The sequence below is a fragment of the Perna viridis genome, chromosome 2 (assembly GCF_037379345.1).
Source record: "Perna viridis isolate PV_CMFRI_1.1 ecotype Kerala chromosome 2, ASM3737934v1, whole genome shotgun sequence".
Classification (NCBI taxonomy): domain Eukaryota; kingdom Metazoa; phylum Mollusca; class Bivalvia; order Mytilida; family Mytilidae; genus Perna; species Perna viridis.
In genome coordinates this window covers 12157167-12176389 of record NC_142446.1, presented here as the reverse complement: position 1 = coordinate 12176389, position 19223 = coordinate 12157167, and the positions used below count along the sequence as shown (strand labels likewise).

The following is a 19223-nucleotide window of genomic DNA, read 5'->3' as shown; positions in this document are numbered from 1 at the left end:
TTGGTTAAATTCTTAAGAAAAATGATTTTAAAAGTAACTTTATTACACCCAATACAATGAGTATAACTTTTTTATGTGTCTGCCCGTCAGTCCATCAATCTGTCAATCCATTTTCTTTTTATTTGTTACCAATGCTGGAAGCAGGTGTAGTAGACACCATCCATTCATCCGTCTGTCATACTTTGTGAAATCTGGAACTCAAAAAAAATTAAACCAATATTATTTAAACTTTGCATATCGTTGACATACAAATGTGAAATATTCACCTCCTATTACGGAGAAATCCTACATAGCATGTTAAACTTTGCCATTTAACCATTGAATGTTGATGGTACATTGTATATACTGTTGATGGTACATTGTATATATAGATATCAAACAGAAAACTTATACTTAATACACTTTCAAAAAAAAAGGTTTATCTGAACTTGCCAGACATCGTTCAAAAATCTTTTGTAGATCCATGTCATCAAGCCATTATTACCAAGACTGAACAAATTGGTCAAAGCTTCATCTAATCATGGTGAGTATTATTGTGAAAGTACTATTGTTCGTGGGGTACCAATTTTCATGATTTTCATGGGTAGCCCGAACCACAAATTTAGGTTCTCAATGAAAAGGAGATTTCCTTTGATGTGTGTATTGAAAACCTCTTAACCACAAATTTAAGAATCCACGAACTTGTGTTTTTTCCCATTTTTAATTTTTAAATGCACAGACTGAATGACGAGAAAGTATTTCATTTTCTTCAGATTACCACTGTTGTATGAAAGTAGATTGTATCAATGGTGTACATTATTATTTTAAAAAATATACTCACTGTCATTTAACCAGCAGTTATGAAAGACAGGTGTTTCGTGTAATGCAGTAAAACCAGTCTTAACAAACCCTGAAAAATTCAAAAACCTGTCTAAACCAGTCTAAATCCAGAAACCTTTCTAAACCAGTCTTTCTTTTTAAATTCTTTTATATCAGCTTATTTGGTAAACTGAACACCTGTCTGAACTAAACCCATTTTTTGTAGCATATGTTATAATTTTCACAGCATATGAAATAAACATACTTATGAACCTCTTGGTACACCATATATGTATTCTTCAAATTATGCTTATAAGGTAGTGTTCCTAATAAATTTCTTTCGGCCTAGATTTACCTGCATTACATACATCATGGTTGTCAACAGTGTTTAAGAGAGGCATAGCTCATGAAAGTATTACTCTGGAAAAATGGATGACAGATCAAGTTTTACAGCTCGATTTAACATCTTGTCCAATGATACAACAAGGTGAAGATAAAGTAAGATTGTTGTCTAAGTTATTTTACATGAACTCCACTTCTCAGTAGGTTTGTTTAATAGGTTAACAGTTCTAATTATTGCAACACAACTGTTTTTGGGATGTTAAAGTTTGTTTTGGAATATCAGTGATAATCTACAGGTTCTTTCCAGATGTCCTGATTTAAACTCCTTGATAATTTTTGTTCTTTAACATATTCTATTATTACTTATTTTGCAATGGCCCAAAGATATGATTTCCATGTCATCTACTATGGCAATATACATTATTTAGATGGTTACTGTGAAAGTGCTGTTGTTCGTGGGTTACCAATCTTTGTTGTTTTCGTCGATAGGCCAAACCATGAAGTTTGGTTTCCAACGAAAGGGAGAATCCCACTGATGTGTATACTAAAAACCTCAAATCCACGAATTCAAGAATCCATGAACTAGAGTTTCTTCCCTAGACCACTAAATTGGTATCCACGAATAAAAGCCCATTCACAGTATATCTTAATCTACATCTGTGAAGCACAGACACTATTTTTCTTTATTTTCAGTACTTCAGTGGAGAATTCTTAACATCCATTCAGGACCCAAAGCTTTACTTCAGGTATTTTTATGTAGATTGATTAATTGTGTTGGAAATTTTAATTAAAACATTAAATCACAGACCAATCAATTTTCATGACATCACACTACCAACCATAATCTGGGTTGACCAAAAAGAATGCATGTTACAAATCAAATTGAAATGTCCATTCATCGAGTCTGTACAAATTTAAAAAAAAAAGAGAAAAAATCATTGAGTCCACAAATTTAAAAAAAAAAAAAATGCTTGATCATGTTAGAATAAATTCCTAAAATGCCAAGGAGTGGTTACAATACTGATTTTTCTGTGGTAAAAAAATGGATAAATGGTTGTATCACCAGCTTTAAACATGTTAAAGTTAATCAGTATATATGTAGTAGTAAAGATGTCCTTTAAAAAATTTACAGGTTTGGTGACCTCTGATCTTGAACTGTGACCTTAGGTGAAGTAATTGCTTTTTTGCAACAAATCTTTTCCATGCAGTCAGTGTTTGGGAAGATGATTTCTAAGATAATGTGTCATTCACCAGGGTCACATACCTCTGAATTGAGACCTTGAAGTTCAGTGTGTTTTTTTATTTCTTGATATCATATATTATGTTATATAATGGTATCATAATGGTATTGTGTTAATTGTATAAAAGTATTGTCCACAGAAAATTGATTCATATGTCAATCTGTTCCTTTGAAATTCTGTTTTAAAATTTCTGTACAGGAAAGGCTTATTTTTAACCTTTTTAAGTAAAAGGGGACCAGAATTGAGCCATGCCAAAAATAAATCAACTTTTTTTATTGTTGGTCCAATTTTGAATTTTTTTATTGGATTCTTATCAAAATACCTGCCGGCATTTTTCAATAAGATTTTAGATATCCCTTGCGATTTTCTAGTTTTAAGGGGTCAAAGTGGCTACACCCTCCCCCAAAAAAATGACTTTTTAGCTCACCTGGCCAAAGGCCATGTGAGCTTTTGCCATCACTTGGCGTCCGTCGTCCGTCCGTCCGTCGTCCGTCTGTAAACTTTTACATTTCAATCTTCTTCTCTGAAACCACAGGGCCAAATAAAACCAAACTTGACACAAATGTTCACTGGTATGAGGGGATGAAAGTTGTGATTTTGGTGCCGATCGGAAATTCAAGATGGCCGCCACCGAGGATCTTAGTTTAACATTGGACCCTATGGGAGAAACATGTAAAAATCTTCTTCTCGGAAACCACTTGACCAAATTAAACAAAACTTGACACAAATGTTCACTGATATGAGCGAATGAAAGTTTGTGATTTTGGTGCCAATCGGAAATTCAAAATGGCCGCCACCGAGGATCTTAGTTTAACATTGGACCCTATGGGAAAAACATGTAAACATCTTCTTCTCGGAAACCACTTGACCAAATTAAACAAAACTTGACACTATTAAATGTTCACTGATATGAGGGGATGAAAGTTTGTGATTTTGGTGGCGATCAGAAATTCAATATGGCCGCCACCGAGGATCTTAGTTTAACATTGGACCCTATGGGAAAAACATGTAAAAATCTTCTTCTCGGAAACCGCTTGACCAAATTAAACAAAACTTGACACAAATGTTCACTTTTATGAAGGGATGTAAGTTTGTGATTTTGGTGCCAATCGGAAATTCAAAATGGCCGCCACCGAGGATCTTACTTTAACATTGGACCCTATGAGAAAAACATGTAAAAATCTTTTTCTCGGAAACCGCTTGACCAAATGAAACAAAACTGGAAACAAATGATCGTTGGCATGAGGAGATGAAAGCTTGTGATTCTTTTGCCATTTCAAAATGGCTGCCACTGTGGATCTTAACTTAACATTGGAGCCTATCGGAAAAACATGTCTGAAACCACTGGGCCAAATGAAACCAAACTTGACAACAAACAATTGTTTACTAAGGGTAAAAAAAAAGGAATAGCCCCCACAAAGTGGATAAATCAGTGAACACAATACTGAGGGGGGCTGGAGGGGGTCTGATCCCGGAATCCCGACTTTATTTTTACTAAATCCCGAAATCCCGAACAACAAAGGAACTTAAAAACTGCTAAAATCCCGATTCCCGGTGGATTTATTTCCCGAAATCCCGGGCTTAATTCTCAGAAATCCCGAAATCCTGAGCTTAAAAACCTCTGATCCCAGCATCCCGAAAAAGGTCCGGCCCTTCCTCAATACTATATCAGTTTATCATTTATGGTAAGAAACTAAAATGTTTTAAAAAAAGACAACTACATGCCAGTGACTATATTTCCTGCCTTGGGACAGGCGCAAACAATATGCAGCGGGGTTAAACTAGTTTTGTTGGATCCAAACCCTCCCCCTCTATACGGTCAAAGGCTAAAATAAATACAAAGTTAGACACACAGTAAAAATCAACCTGAAACACATCCAATTCATTAGAAAAGTACCTCAACAATTATTAACAATAACATAGAAGACAAACAAATGAGGTATAAACAATGAATGCTCGCAGTTACTGAAAGCAAGCTCAGGACACAAATAAGGATGACAAATCTTCAAGCCTCCCAACACAAAAAATATCAGTTACAAAACTTCCAAAGGATTTAGAACTGCAACATCATAGACTATGTTGGTCTAGCAAGAAGTTGTGCAATGACTAAAATGCTAAAATATGAATGATTAAGTTATAATGTAATGATCTAATAAGAGTATCAATATTTTTTCCTACAAAGACAAGATTTAATGATCTGACAACAATGTCGAATTTATATCCTTTATGAATCAGTCTATTTAAATAATTCTTAAGATTTGATGGACATTGTTTGCATTTATGTGCCTTGTAAACTATATTTCCATACAAAACTGGATGTGAAATGCCTAGTTTAATAAGATTAGTTTTTTAGCAAAGTAATCATGTTGGAGGCTAAGAAACGCTGTGTTTTGCAGAAATTTCATGGATTCCGCAAAACAATGGCAATTTCTGCATTTTTAAAGGCCTGGTTCCGGATTTTAGTATGTTGGGGTTGCAAACTATGCATTATGTCCCCTTTCCAACCTGTCCCATGCAATAATTCCTGTTTACCAATGCTTTAAATTGCAAGAAAATCTTCATCTAAGGAAAATTCCTTGTAAATTTACGCAAAATTATATGAAATATTTAGCAAGTAATTAAACCAGGTGAGCGATACAGGCTCACGTGAGCCTCTGGTTTATTTTGGTCTGATTTCAAATTTTTCTTTTATTGGATTCCTTACAAAAATATCTGCCTGTATTTTTCAATAAGATTTCAGGTATCTCTTTTGGTTTTTGAATTACAGAACGCCATAGGGATAACGCCTGAAAAAAAAAACCCAGACATTTTTATACCTCCACAAACAAAGTTTGGTTGGGGGGAGGGGGAGCAGGGAATCACTCCAGCTGTCTGTCTGTTTGTCCACATTTCTTGTAAGTGCAGCACTCCTCCTAAACAGCTCAAGGGATTTGGATGAAACCTTTTATGTTGATGTGCATGAAGGAATGTTGTTACTGTTGGATGATGCTAAAAGGAAATTATCCAACAAGCGTTTTACATTTTAAGTCCATTTGAGTGGTGGGTAGTCACTTTGTGAGCTTTGTCACAGTATTTCTAGTTATTTTTTGTTGGATTTCTAAAATTTTTAATTGTTTCCAAATTAAATATAAGTCGCTTTGCTTAAGTGTGTCAAAAACTAATATTGTGTCCACACTTTTCTCAAGCAGAGTTTGACATGCAGTGTTTGTATCATGCTGCATTCTGAGAAGCTCTTTATTTTATGATTTTTCTTGAGTTTCAGTTTTTATACCCCACGCAATGAAGTTGCGAAGGGTATAATATTTTTGACCCGTCTATCAGTCCGTCCGTTAGTCCATCTTCAGTTTTCCAGACTTTTTTCTAAACGCTTGCAGATATTGACATGATTTTTGGTATATAAGTTCACCATGATAAGTTACATGTCAAGTTTAACTTTTGTTCCACTGCGAAGATTTTTATTGAAATTATGGGCCTTGAACTTAGCAAAATTCACAGAAATAACAGTTTTCCAGACTTTTCTAAACGCTTGCAGATTATGACATGATTATTGGTATATAAGTTCACCATGATAAGTTACAGGTCAAGTTTAAATTTTGTTCTGCACTGATGATCTTTATCAAAATTAAGGGCCTTGAACTTATCAAAATTCACAGAAATAACAGTTTTCCAGACTTTTTTTAAAAAAAATGTTTGCAGATATAGACGTGATTTTTTGTATATAAATTCACTATGATAAGTTACAGGATAAGTTTGTAGTTGGTTCCACTCCAATGATTTTTACCAAAATTATGGACTTAGCTAAATTCACAGAAATAACTGTTTTTCAGACTTTTTTTTTCTAAACGCTTGCAGATATTGACATGATCTTTGGTATATAAGTCCACCATGATAAGTTACAGGTCAAGTGTACGTTTTGTTCCTCTATGATGATATGTACTTTGGATTAACTAAAACTAAAAAAAATCACAGTCTGGAGTTTGAAACTGCCATTCTGAGTAACAGAATTTAGTTAGAAGATAAAGGTCTAAAGCCTTTAAAACACTCTTATTCCTTTTTTTATCAGAGTCCTTTTACATGTATTTCTCTTATGAACAAATTTACTTGAGTATCCAACATGTGGATGTGTGGAGTATGTGAGTGCACTCACTAAAGTTCTATAATTTTCTCAAAATATGAGTATGAGTGAATGGGCATGTGTGAAATTTTAATTAACACAAGGACCAATACCTCTTTGAGAAAGGTGGCATTGATTTCAGGAAATGTGACCCAATTTTTTTAGAAACTGTTGATAAAATGTGCAAAAATATTTTTCTCAATATAAATTGACAATTTTCTGGAAACTGTTATTGATTATTATAATTTCATTCATACTCTGTCAAAAAACCTTGACAAATAGTTCATGGCTGACCAAAGTAAGAGTTGTGTCAAGCTTGAATAATGTGTCCACACTTGCCCTAACTGTTCAGGGACACTTGTAATTATATACATTTCCCAAATGCAGAACATTTAATTACAGCAATTGGTCTTTGAAAATTTCAAAGAAATTCACAATGTGTCAGATATTAATTCTGTGTTGGTTGCTTAAAAGTAATATATGTCATGATAGGATTTCATAATCCACCAAACTGCTGCTGTACTTACATTCCAAATTTGGCAGAAATAATGTGCTGGCCTAATTTTAAACAAATGAGATACATTTGATGGACATACTTGTGGGGCTTTTTGTTATGTTCATACAAAAACATTTATAATTGGTTTAGTGCAAGAAAAATGTTTGATACCTTTGAAGTGGTTTGATTTATAAAGGAATTTATATCTTGTGTTCTCATTGATTAACATTCTGATGTTGACTGTGAGTCAGCTGTCAAGAAATGTCCTCATGATATAAGTAGTTATGATCTATATAATTTTTTGATGTGACAGTAAAACCATCTATGATTGTCAAGTTATATATTTATTTTTTAGAACCGAAATTAGCAAATGTTTGTTACCTTACAAGGTTCTTCTATATTATAGACCACAGAATGCTCCTCGCGGGACAATACCCTCAATTGCAAAAGGTCTTATACATTTGTTTCAAAGTTGCTGGACAGCATTTGGTACAGATGAAAGAAGAGGTATTAACTTAAACAATCATAAGATTATTTCTAATTATATTCAGTGAATGCATTATTATATCATCTTCATGTAAAATAAAAGTAGCATACTTCTGGCATAACAATGGAGACATTTATATGAAAATTCCTTTTCAGTAATGTACAGCAATATTGCAAATCTCTTAAAAAATTATCCTGGAATCATATAAATCAATCAATACTGTACTTTTCTAAAGCCAAAAGTGAGATTTGCTCCATACTTACATGCAGGGCTATGTATCGTCTGCTGTCATGCTAAAGAAAAAAATCATCCTCTTCAACTTATTATTTTAAAATTTTCAGGAGATTTCTTTGAAAGGATGTTATCTACGATAAGTTCCTGTAACTGGGGACCAGTACCATTATTGTTTGTCTGTCAGGCCATGTCATGTCTACCAAAGTCACAAATACTCAGTAGAAATGCCCTAATTATTATGAGGTAATTGAAAGAATTGATATTTATAAATAGAATGCAACCTTTGAAAACATGTTCTTGCAGTTTGTTTTATTTCTCAATTTTCAGTATTTATTGAAATTTAAAATTTATCATCAAACATTTTTTCAGTGCATCTAGTTTTCTTGATGGATCAAAATGGCCAAAAAGAGGTAATATGTTAACACTTGATGCACTTTTGTTTTGTATTTTCCAATTAGATGGGTCCTTTTTTGTAGCATCACATCGTATTGAATGGGTATTATAATGTGAATTTGAACTCCCTTAGTATCACACATAAACAATATCTCATTGATATTTGCAAGAAACAAAGTATTTGTTTTTTTAATTAGCTCACCTGGTCTAAAGGCAGTGTGAGCTGTTGTCGTCACTTTGTGTTTGTCATCTGTCATCGTTGTCTGTCATTGTTAGCTTTTTTCGAACATCTTCTCTGAAATTGCTTGACCAATTGGAATGAAACTTGGCATGGTTTCTCTTTAGGGTATCCTGCACAAACTGATTTGTTAAAAAAATTGAAATATTAAAAAAACATGACTGCTGTTACTAAAAATAGATCATAGGGGTCAAAATACATTTTTTTTGCAAAGATTTCCAATAAATGTGAATTTAGCAAAATTCTGACAAGGGTAATATTGCTCGCGATCAGTAGACAGACCTATGCCGAAATTTTCAAAATGATTCATCGCCTGACATAGGAGTTTTGGCCCTTGAAAGAGATTTTTTTTGGTTGTTTTTCATGTGTACAACTTTGAAAATCTTCTCTGAAACTATGCGACAAAATTTAATTAAATATGGCAAAATTATTTCTAAGGGTATCCTGCACAATTTGATCATTTAAAATTTTTTTATTGATTGAAAAACATGGCCGTTGGTACTAAAATAGAACACAGTGGTCAAAATGCTTTTAGGTTACAGACCACCTATTCAACCAATGAGCATTTGGAACGTACGCAAAAATAGTCCTACGCAGAAATTACCCCTGTTCCTCATAGTGCTGTGAAAAAAGTTCTGATCTCATTTAAAAAATGTAAACAGATTCTGAAAGGAAAAACATTTCTGTACATTTTGCTTCTTGTGATGTGAAGCCTAATCTCCATAATGATTTCTAAATATACCCCTATCTTGTGAAAACACTGGGATTTCCCATGCTATTTATAGACACTTTACTTCCGGTGACCAGTAATGAACTGCAAGTCTGCTAACCCTACATGCCATTCTGAGGATTGTGTGCTGACATATGTAGAATCATGCTGATATATAGTCCTCTGCAGGTTAAAGTTAAGGTAAAGTCCAGAGAAGCCATTGAATATTGTGAAATTAGCATTTAAGCCTATGGGAAGTGGAATTAGTGGTTTCTAGCCTTAAATGCTATTTTTTCCTCAGCTATAGACAAATAATGAAGATGAAAGCTAGTAAAAAGATAAACACGATATTCTGAGTTGACTGACATTTTCATCAGTTGTTTGTATTCCAATGATTTTTTGTTTCTGTGGGAATCATGGCATTCTAAGTTGAATGGTGATGATGAAAATTTGTTCTTGTTGGCCATTTTCAAAATGGATGTCATTATCCTGCTATTTTTTATACTTGTTTTGATTTCAACGACATTTGGTTTATATAGTTAGTATGATCTCCTGAGTTGAATGGTGATGATGAAAATGTTGTATAGCCGTGACTAAACTTATTTTTATTTTTTTTATGGAATACCCTACTATTGAATTTGCATTCCAGTTAAAATTGAAAAATGTGCATTGGTTTGATTCAAATTGATTTGCATTGAAAATGTTCTAATTAACATGTAGACACATTTCAGGACTTCAAAATTTTCATTTGATTTGCTTTGAATGCACATTTTCTAAAAATGTGTAAATGCAGCACAAGACATTTTCAGATTAGAATTAAGTAAAGTGTTTTAATTCCTTATGAGCCTTTTTAATTGTTTTAATATTGTTTTCAGGAAGATCCTGACAACCCATGTCACAACAAGTGGTTGGTTTACTAGAGGAGCTATACAGAGTTTCTTTGTCAGAACTCTTATCACCATCATTAATACAGTGAGTGTTTAGAATATACTGAGCCTAAACTTAAACAATTATACTTTGCTCTTCCAAAACATAGTTTACTGTGGATAGGAGTTAGAAAAAAAATACAATTCAGAATCCCAGATTTGGATTTAATGCAATCATTATATAGATGTTTAGTTTTCTTTCAAAGTTTTTTTCTCAATGATGAGAATACATTAATTTAGGTAGGGCTATTTTTGTGGGCAGTTAGGGAAAGGGCAAACAAAAATAATTTTAATTTGAAGCTTGGATAGTCTTTTTTTGTATTTTAATTTGAAGCTTGGATATTGTTTTTTTTTGTATTTTAATTTTTTAGACTTTTTTATATTGATTATTCTAGGAGTCTGTATCACCCAAAGATTTTAGTGTGGTGTTTTCTTTGTTTAAAACTGAGGACGGATTAGCTAGAGGGACAACTTTATGGAAAGATTGCATAGAATGGTTGAAAAATGTGGACAATGATATTTACTCTCAAGACTGGTCAACTAAAAACCTGTGTCAATATGTTAGTTCTACCCTGGGTGATCTAATTCAAGTCAAACAAGGTAAAGATAAACAATCTTGTACAATATCAGAGTATATCAGTTTGACAGTAAGTGTCAATTTAAATTCTTTTTGTCCTCCCTTATTTAACTCCCACTTTGCAGGTGGGGCTGTATATAGAGATGGGGGTGTCAGTCCTTCCATCCATGCTTCCTTCAATCACCCCAGGGGTAGGGATGAGGGGGTGATCTCTTATCCAGTATTCCTCCTACACAACTGAATGGAATAAATAAAACTTTTACAGAATCTTTATTACATGATCTCATTTTGCACCTCCTTATTAAGATTTTGATCCAAATCAATTGTGGGTTTCATATAGCAAAACATGGCTGTCATTTGGGAATATGGGGACATGGGGGTCCCATCTCTTATCAGTTACTCCTCCTATACCACTGAATGGAATTAAATGAAACTTTCACAGAATTCTCTCTATAAGTTCCTGTTGTGCACCTCTTATGTTGGAGTTAGATCCGAATCAATCTCAGTCTGGGGGTTTCACATAGCAAATCATAGGTTTTATTTCTACCTTTATTAACTGATGACTTAAAATACAATGTAAATTGTCCCTTTAATACAACAGGAGGTTTTAGCAACCATAATTTATACAGGGCAATTGCCCTGTATTAATTTAATACAGGGCACATGCCCTGTATTAATTTTGGCCCTGTATAAAGAATGCATTAAAAACCTAATTTGAGAAGGTAACAGCAAACTTGGTATATTAATATAGATCTATATAGAAAAGAACAGTTGGGGTGAATAAATGCATCAAGAGGTCTGGAGTGTTATAGTCTTCACTAGGAAATATGTCATACTGAGCTGTATTTAAAGGTTTGTACAGATAACTCCTGTTATTTTAAGTCATCAGTTAATAAAGGGATCATAAAATGGTTATTTTCATATTAATCCTGTATTATGTCCTCGTACAGTCGTATTGGGTTTCGACCACTTGTATTGGCCATTTAATAACCCTATAGTATTTATCACTTACATGCTGCATATAGAATTATACTTAAAGTATGCCCACTTTTTTTCTATTTGTCATATTGTATGAAGTATTTTTTTAACTTCAGATTTAGACTTCAGATGGAATGAATCAGAAGTATTACAGTTCTCAAGGTTGCTTGTATTAATGGTTGACAGTGGGTTATTACCATTCAAAGTAGAACCAGGAGTTAGTCAACCATGTCTTCTGGAGGTTATTGTGACTTTGACTGATATCGTCATTTCTATACCAAACCATCCATATATGTCTCATCATAAAGCAGAAAAGGCTATAGAGTTACTTATTTCATTGATAGAGGAATGCAAAGTGAAAACTGAAGGTAGCATCAATTCATAATTTTGTTACAGACAACTGCAAATGTTACCATTGAATTGTAACATATTTACCAATAGTTGTATGATAATTTGATTCAATTGTTTTTTTTAAACCAAGGAAAACAGATTCATTTTGTTGATTGATAAGTAAAAAGTTTTTGAGATTCAACATTGACCTCTAGAGTACATACACATGTACCACAGCTTACATTTCAGTTATTAAAATACAGCTGTTCATAAATCAGTAAAGAACATTACAGTCATGAGGTAAAATACAGCTGTTCATAAATCCATAAAGAACATTATGGTCATGAGGTAAAATAGTGGATGTTTGTCAAATGGAATTTCTGAAGTAACTGTCTTTGTAAGAATCATGAAAATCGGAAAAATGTGATACACCCCAAAAAAGGCTACATATTTTTATTTTTGTAATCAAGTTGTTTTATGGGTCTATACTATGAAATGTGTAATTACTCATTCAAACCTGCCTGCTCTTAGGAGATAATCAATACTGAAAATCCAATAGATTCTATTGTATTTGAGTGTCATTTACAGAGTTATCTCCCTTAATTTTGAATTCTACAGTGTATTCTGTACAATTTTTATCTCCTATGAGCACAGGTTATATGAAAAACCACATGTTTATTTCTGTTTACTAAAGCATTTTAAACAAAATATCAAAAATAAAAATATGGAGGCTTTCCAACCATGTATCACATTTTGCATGATTCTTAGCTGGAATGCTACTTAATTGTTTAGTAGTATTTCCTGATTCATGTTGCAGGTATAAAAACATGCAGAGCTTCCAAGCTCAATAAATTTGGTAAAAAACTTGACCTTGTTAAACAGCACTATTGAATATGATGTATGTCCAGATTCCACTTTCATTATATTAAACTGAATTTTTTTCTTTTTAAAGATGACAGGTTGTTCCGGTTGATAAAGAGTAACATTCAGAAGTGTCATTCGAGTTTACTGCTGTTCACTACTCAGATGTTGTTGGAAAAGTGGAGGAACGTAAGTATAATATCAATTACATATCCAAATTTTATTTCATACAAATGATTTGTGAGTTTGTTTTGATCATATGATTATATAATATTTTCAGATTACTTGTGTACAGTCTGTGGAACTATTTGTAGATGCTCTACGGAAATTCTTGCCATTTCTAGTCAACAAAGAAGATCAGCAGCTGGTTAAACTTACGAATACTTGTGTCTACATTCTTACAGATTCTTCTCCAAAGGTCAATTGTTATAGTTAATTAAACTTATTTTAAGGTTTCATAAGTCAAGATAAAAATATTAGCAAGAAAATGTTGGATTTCTTTGATTAAAATATAAAAGATATTTAATTGATATGTAGGTAATGATTGATGAAATAAGGATAGGTTAATGATTGATGAAATAAGGATAGGGTAATGATTGATGAAATAAGGATAGGGTAAAGATTGATGAAATAAGGATAGTGTAATGATTGATGAAGTAGAAATAGAGTAATGATGGATGAAATGATTGATGAAATAAGGATAGTGTAATGATTGATGAAGTAGAAATAGAGTAATGATGGATGAAATGATTGATGAAATGATTGATGAAATGATTGATGAAATAAGGATAGTGTAATGATTGATGAAATAAGGATAGTGTAATGATTGATGAAGTAGAAATAGTGTAATGATGGATGAAATGATTGATGAAATGATCGATGAAATAAGGATTGGGTAATGATTGATGAAGTAGAAATAGAGTAATGATGGATGAAATGATTGATGAAATAAGGATAGGTTAATGATGTGAAGATATGAATCAAATATTAGAAAAAGTTACAATAATTGCCATATAGTTTTATTTGGTATTGTCTCTCCTTAGGCTGAAATGGAGTATCAAATAAAGAGGTTAGGAGCCATGGGTATACTGAGTTCAATCACATCAGTACTGGACAACAGACACAAAAAGCTTCATGAAATGGTTAAATCATTTATTGGTAGATATGAATGTACAACAACATTTGATAAACCTGTGGCAGACATAAGGTACAAGGAATACAAGGTGTTCATTTGTCTCCCCAAGCCAAACAAGGTATATAAGGGGTTCATTCAGTCTCCTTAAGCCTTACAAGATATAAAGTATTCATTAGTCTCTCCAAGCCAAAGTAGACTGTAGTTTTAGGTGTTAGTTATTCTCCCTGAAGTCAAAGCAGATGTAGATTTAGGTTTACATTAGTTTCCCCATAGCCATAGGAGACTGTAGTTTTAGTTTTTTTTGAGGATTCAAGTAATTCTATTTTTTTTCGGTATTGATTTATTTTGATGTTTGATTTTTTTTAACAGTCATAAAGAGTGGGGTAAGATTGCGTCTTTGTTCATTTCCTACCAATGGGAGGTAATGGAATACATGTTGAGAGATATCGGTGATATGACAGGATCAGCATCTGCTACGTTAAAGGTGTGTCTTGATTCCTTGTCTGTGTGTAGTGGACAAAATACATTACCAGTTTACAGATGTGTAGGATATCTCATTAGAAAGGTAAGTGCATCAATGAACTGTAGTACAATTGTATTTAATGGCATATTCAAGTTTTGTAGAGCATTCATGAATAACATTTTATAAGACCAATAAAATTTGAATTGTTTATTTTTTGACCAATTTCAATAGGGTTAAAATCAAAGAATTAGCATCTTGGCATCTTTGATATGCTGAATATTGATGTGTGTTTAGATTTTTGATTAATTCTCAGTGTTCAGTTACATCCAGAGTAGGGTCTGACTTAATTAATTTGGAGTTCGACAAAAAATTGAATGCATTAGTCAAATTTGAGGTCCATGGGGTTCAAAATTTACTTTGTTTGATTTCAACAAAAAGTGTACTGTTGTGGTTCTATGATACATTGTTTAAACTATTAAAGGTTGACGTCAAATTTTATATTGTTAAGTTCTCACAGGGGGATGGGCACTTCCTATATAAGTTCTATTATCACTTTCATTCTGTGTCATTACTTGCTTCAACTGTTCTGAGTTGGACCTCTGTGATCATATCATGCTGCATTTTATTCATTTATTAAAGAAACTTACATTGTTGTTAAAATTTGTCATAGGGTACATGAAAATTGTGTCCTAATATGACTTAAATTAACTATTGTTTATTTGCCTATCTTTTAAAGGAAGGATAAATTTTATGTTAAAAGCATTCTCCTTATTTCATTTTGATCTTTTTTGATTCCATTATTTATAATATATTAATAATGTTAATTGCAGTTTTATAAAAAAGAATGATATTGATGGTACTCATCTTCTTTAAGGTCCATGGCTAAATCTTAATTTAAATGTTGAAACAAAAATGATGTGAACAAAACCCATACCTGTATAACTATTGCATTAAACAGTCAGAAACCTAAAAACAATCAAAATCCCTTGAGAAGTTAAGAAGAGGTAATACATGTACTTACAAGGTTTTAACATGTGAAACCCTTAAACATTGTTTTGCTTTTATAAACAGTGCAAAGAACATGATGAATTGAATGATATAGTAGAAGCCATTCCTGTATGCTGGGGCCATGTACAGGGAGAAGCTAAAAGTACTAACTACTGGATCGTTTTGAAAGAGTTTGTAAACCTGTCATTTCAATCATGTCTACTGGAGCATCCAAGAGACTCAGTTATCACAGATCTTACAACAGAGGTAGGCAGAATGACATTCATCATTTCATTTCAATTTATGAAGTTTTATGGCATTTGTCAGTTTCAAATGCTGAACATCAACCTTCATTTGGTTTATGTCAACTACTTCTTAAAAACTGCAACAGATAAAAGAAACTGTTAAAGTGAATTATTTAGAAGTGTTTAGCTAAAACAATTGAAGTAGTTGTACTAGGACTTCTCAAAAGTTTCATGCCATTAAAAGTTCACATAATGCATTTGTCTCTTTTCTAAAAAAAAAAAAAAAAAAGCTCTATGGATATTTCCTTAAAATTTGTTATAAGGGTTTGTAGAACATGAATTTTCTTTCACAATAAAGTGTTCTGATTTAATTTGTTTAACTATATATTTGATCTAATGAACACTTGCTTACATCTAGTACTCAATATAGTGGAATTCATGACTTGTCATTATCCTTCAAACTTTAAAATTTTGCAGAAAGGATGTTTGGGTAGACCTCTTTTTATAAAAAAAACCACTCAACTTTTGGGGGTCCTGCATTGAACAAAATGGCTGTCAGCTTTTGAAAGGTTATTTTTATACGACTGTAAAAAACATTGTCTTATGGTATGGCTGGATTCTCGTCCCTGTTGTAGTTTGTGTTGCCATCTGTCGTTGAAAATAATTTTTTATGTGATAACTTTAATATTAATTGGTTGAACTTTAGGGGTTAAACCTTGAACCATCAAGGAATGAGGGCCCGGAAAGGGGCTGGAAAAATGCATTTTCTTGGTGTTCAGACAATAATTTGACTATAAGGTAAATGGATCTTTTGTAATTATACCACAAGGTTGAGATAAGTTTTTGAGGTTGTGACTGGAACCATTGAGGAATTAAGGGCAAGAAAGAGGCCACAAAAAATTCTGGTCAAATTCTTATCCTGTGGCAATGTCTTATCACAATCAAAATTCAAAGTTGTATGAAGCTTGAATGGTGTATCCATACTTGCCCAAACTGTTCAGGATGCAGTTTGATATTAGCTAATATACAAATAGAATAGATGTCTTGAAGAGCTCTACCATAGACTGCACAGGGTCAAAGTTGTCAAACTTGATCTATTTATTGCCCTTTTAGGACAACTCCGTGTATAAGTTATTGCCCATGAAAGTTGAAAAATGATGCTATCTGTAGTTTTATACTTTGTCTTATGGTATCCATAGACATTTTGATGTCTATACAATAACTGGAGTGTAATTGTATAGATCTATATGGAATTGTGCAATAAGGTGTCATCCCACTAAAGGAAGGCTTTGATTTTTATATCCCCCATTTGCAAAGTGGGGCCTATATAATGATAGGGGTGACTGTCCGTCCATCTGCCTGTCCTTCCGCTCATCCTTCCGTTACATGGGGGTGGGGTGGGTAGGGCATTTCTTATCCATTACTCCTTCCACACAAATTAATGGAAATAATTGAATCTTTATCACATGTTCCCACTGTGCACCTACCTGGTATTTTAGAATTTGATCCAAAACAATTTGGGGGTTTTACATAGCAAAACATGGAATTTGTCATTTGTTAATATGGGGACAAGAGGGTCCATTCTCTTATCCATTACTCCTCCTATACCACTTAATGGAATTCAATTAAATTTTCACAGAATCATTATTACATAAAGGTACATGTTATTAAATGGGTTAGTAGGGTATCAAGTTAGTAAGCATTGCTCACAGTTTTTCTAGTTTTCTTAATGGTATCAGGTGTTGAAGTGATTTTTGTCATGTGGTTATCTTATATGATGGAATACAGTTAAAGTTCAGTATCTATCAGTATTACTGATTTTTTAAGGGAAATACCAACCTTGGTCTATGCCTCCCTCTCCAGCATAGTGTGTCCGGGGTATATGATTTTACCCCTGTCTAACTTTCTGTCATTCCACAATAATAGTTTTCCAGAATTTTTTTTTTTACTGTCAGCAACTAATGCTGTTTCAAATTCTTAATCTTGGTAAAAAAATAAGCTGTTCAAGGTTCAATATTTGTAGGGGTAAATGTGGCACTCAGATACATCTTGTTTTCAATTTTTGGTTTGCATTTGGTATTTTCAGTTTGCAAATAAACTGTTACTAGTTGGCATGGAGAAGACAGGAGTTGCTAATATTTTAGTGAGAAGACTGTTCGCTAACTGGAAGAGATCAGCTCAGTCAGCTAAGGGGTTTTACAGACTACTAAGTATGACTGCAATGTATGGGAATATTTATAAGAAACAAGATAGGTAAGAACTTTTTCATGTGTTCTCCATTCATTGTATGTCAACTATATCATTGTATAAACTTTGCTTATGGTCACACTTAGGACCATTTTGGAGAAATAAAGTTAGATGATGTGTCAGAAAAATTTTTAAAAAGTATGATTGCAGGTATCTATTTGTCTGAGTAATATTGTTCTTGAGTAAAATAGTTTTCACTTTCGAGATAAAAATGTTCCTATTTCAAGCCATTTCAGATTTCTTATGAAATAAAACATGCATGATTTGTTACTTCACAATAAAACATTTTATTAGGTCTTGTAATATACAAAGGAATAGCAGCATGCATGGCACTCTGAAGTGGTGTATTGATCCTAAAATTAATTTCTGCAGTGAGAAATCAAATCAAATTGCCAGAAAATACAGGACTCAGAGTAAATCTTCCAGTAAGATGTTCGTGTTGTTTAACTGGCCTGTGCTTCTTTAGAGAACTTGAATTAGTATTTAGATAGCAGTGTATTATCAAATATTCTCTTTGTAATAAATTTTAATAATTCACACTGTGAAATTAATTTGGTAATTTCACTCTCAGGCATTCTTTTGACAAAACATCACAACAGGAAAATAAATCTACTTATCACAGAATTTAAAATTCATGTTGAAATAGAGATAAATTATGGAGAAAATCTGTATATTAAATAGGATAATTACTGTCAAAGTGGGTAGGCTAAACCACGAAATTTGGTTCACAATGAAAAGGAGATTTCCATTTATTAGCAACCTGAAAACCTCAAAACCACGAATTCAAGAATCCATGAACTTGCGTTTCTTCCCTTATCCACTAAAATTGGTATCCTCGAATTAAAATGCTTTCACAGTATCTAGAAGAACTAAAATGTAATCACTGGTGCCAAGAACACTTGAAGAATTGACTTGTCTGTAGAATAAGTTACATTCCCTTGTTAAATCTGAGTGTTCTTCAGCAATTGTTATCCTATTTTGGTTATTCACTCTTTCCAATCAATTATCCTATTTATCATGGGTGTCTGAGCTCTTGCTCTGTCAGAGGTTTAAGTCTCTTTCCATTCTCATTGAAATAATTTTTCTTTATCTGTCTATCAATCACAAAGTTCTCTCTATATCCCCAATTAGAATGATTTGCTTAGAATGAATCCTACTGTAGCTTTTCAGAATTAATATATCTAGAAGTTTCAAAAAGTCAGTAGTTATCTTGTAACTCTGTAGAAGACTTTATATTATGTATAATATCACCACGGGCTTGTATGTAAAGCAAATTATTCTTTAAATTTTACGGTGAATTCATTTTCGAAATGAAACATTCCATTAGATAATGATGGAAGATTAGTAAGGCAAAAACTGAAAATGTTCATTGTTTTTGACTCCACAGAAATTACAACTTTTATTATTTGTGGACCAAACTTT

General features: G+C 32.8%; 1 protein-coding gene across 1 annotated transcript in view; it reads left to right on the top strand.

Moving 5' to 3' along the window:
* The window catches only part of LOC148623654 (tRNA (guanosine(18)-2'-O)-methyltransferase TARBP1-like), a 50044-nt gene that overhangs the window by 5423 nt on the left and 25398 nt on the right, over positions 1 to 19223 (top strand). The window contains exons 3-16 of the mRNA XM_088565626.1: positions 460 to 523; positions 1148 to 1296; positions 1834 to 1886; positions 7398 to 7498; positions 7820 to 7955; positions 9928 to 10024; positions 10374 to 10578; positions 11650 to 11901; positions 12816 to 12913; positions 13005 to 13142; positions 13768 to 13931; positions 14229 to 14424; positions 15394 to 15576; positions 17641 to 17807. Of these exons, the coding sequence (XP_088421752.1) occupies positions 460 to 523; positions 1148 to 1296; positions 1834 to 1886; positions 7398 to 7498; positions 7820 to 7955; positions 9928 to 10024; positions 10374 to 10578; positions 11650 to 11901; positions 12816 to 12913; positions 13005 to 13142; positions 13768 to 13931; positions 14229 to 14424; positions 15394 to 15576; positions 17641 to 17807 (2003 nt within the window). The remainder of the gene's footprint in view (positions 1 to 459; positions 524 to 1147; positions 1297 to 1833; positions 1887 to 7397; positions 7499 to 7819; positions 7956 to 9927; positions 10025 to 10373; positions 10579 to 11649; positions 11902 to 12815; positions 12914 to 13004; positions 13143 to 13767; positions 13932 to 14228; positions 14425 to 15393; positions 15577 to 17640; positions 17808 to 19223) is intronic.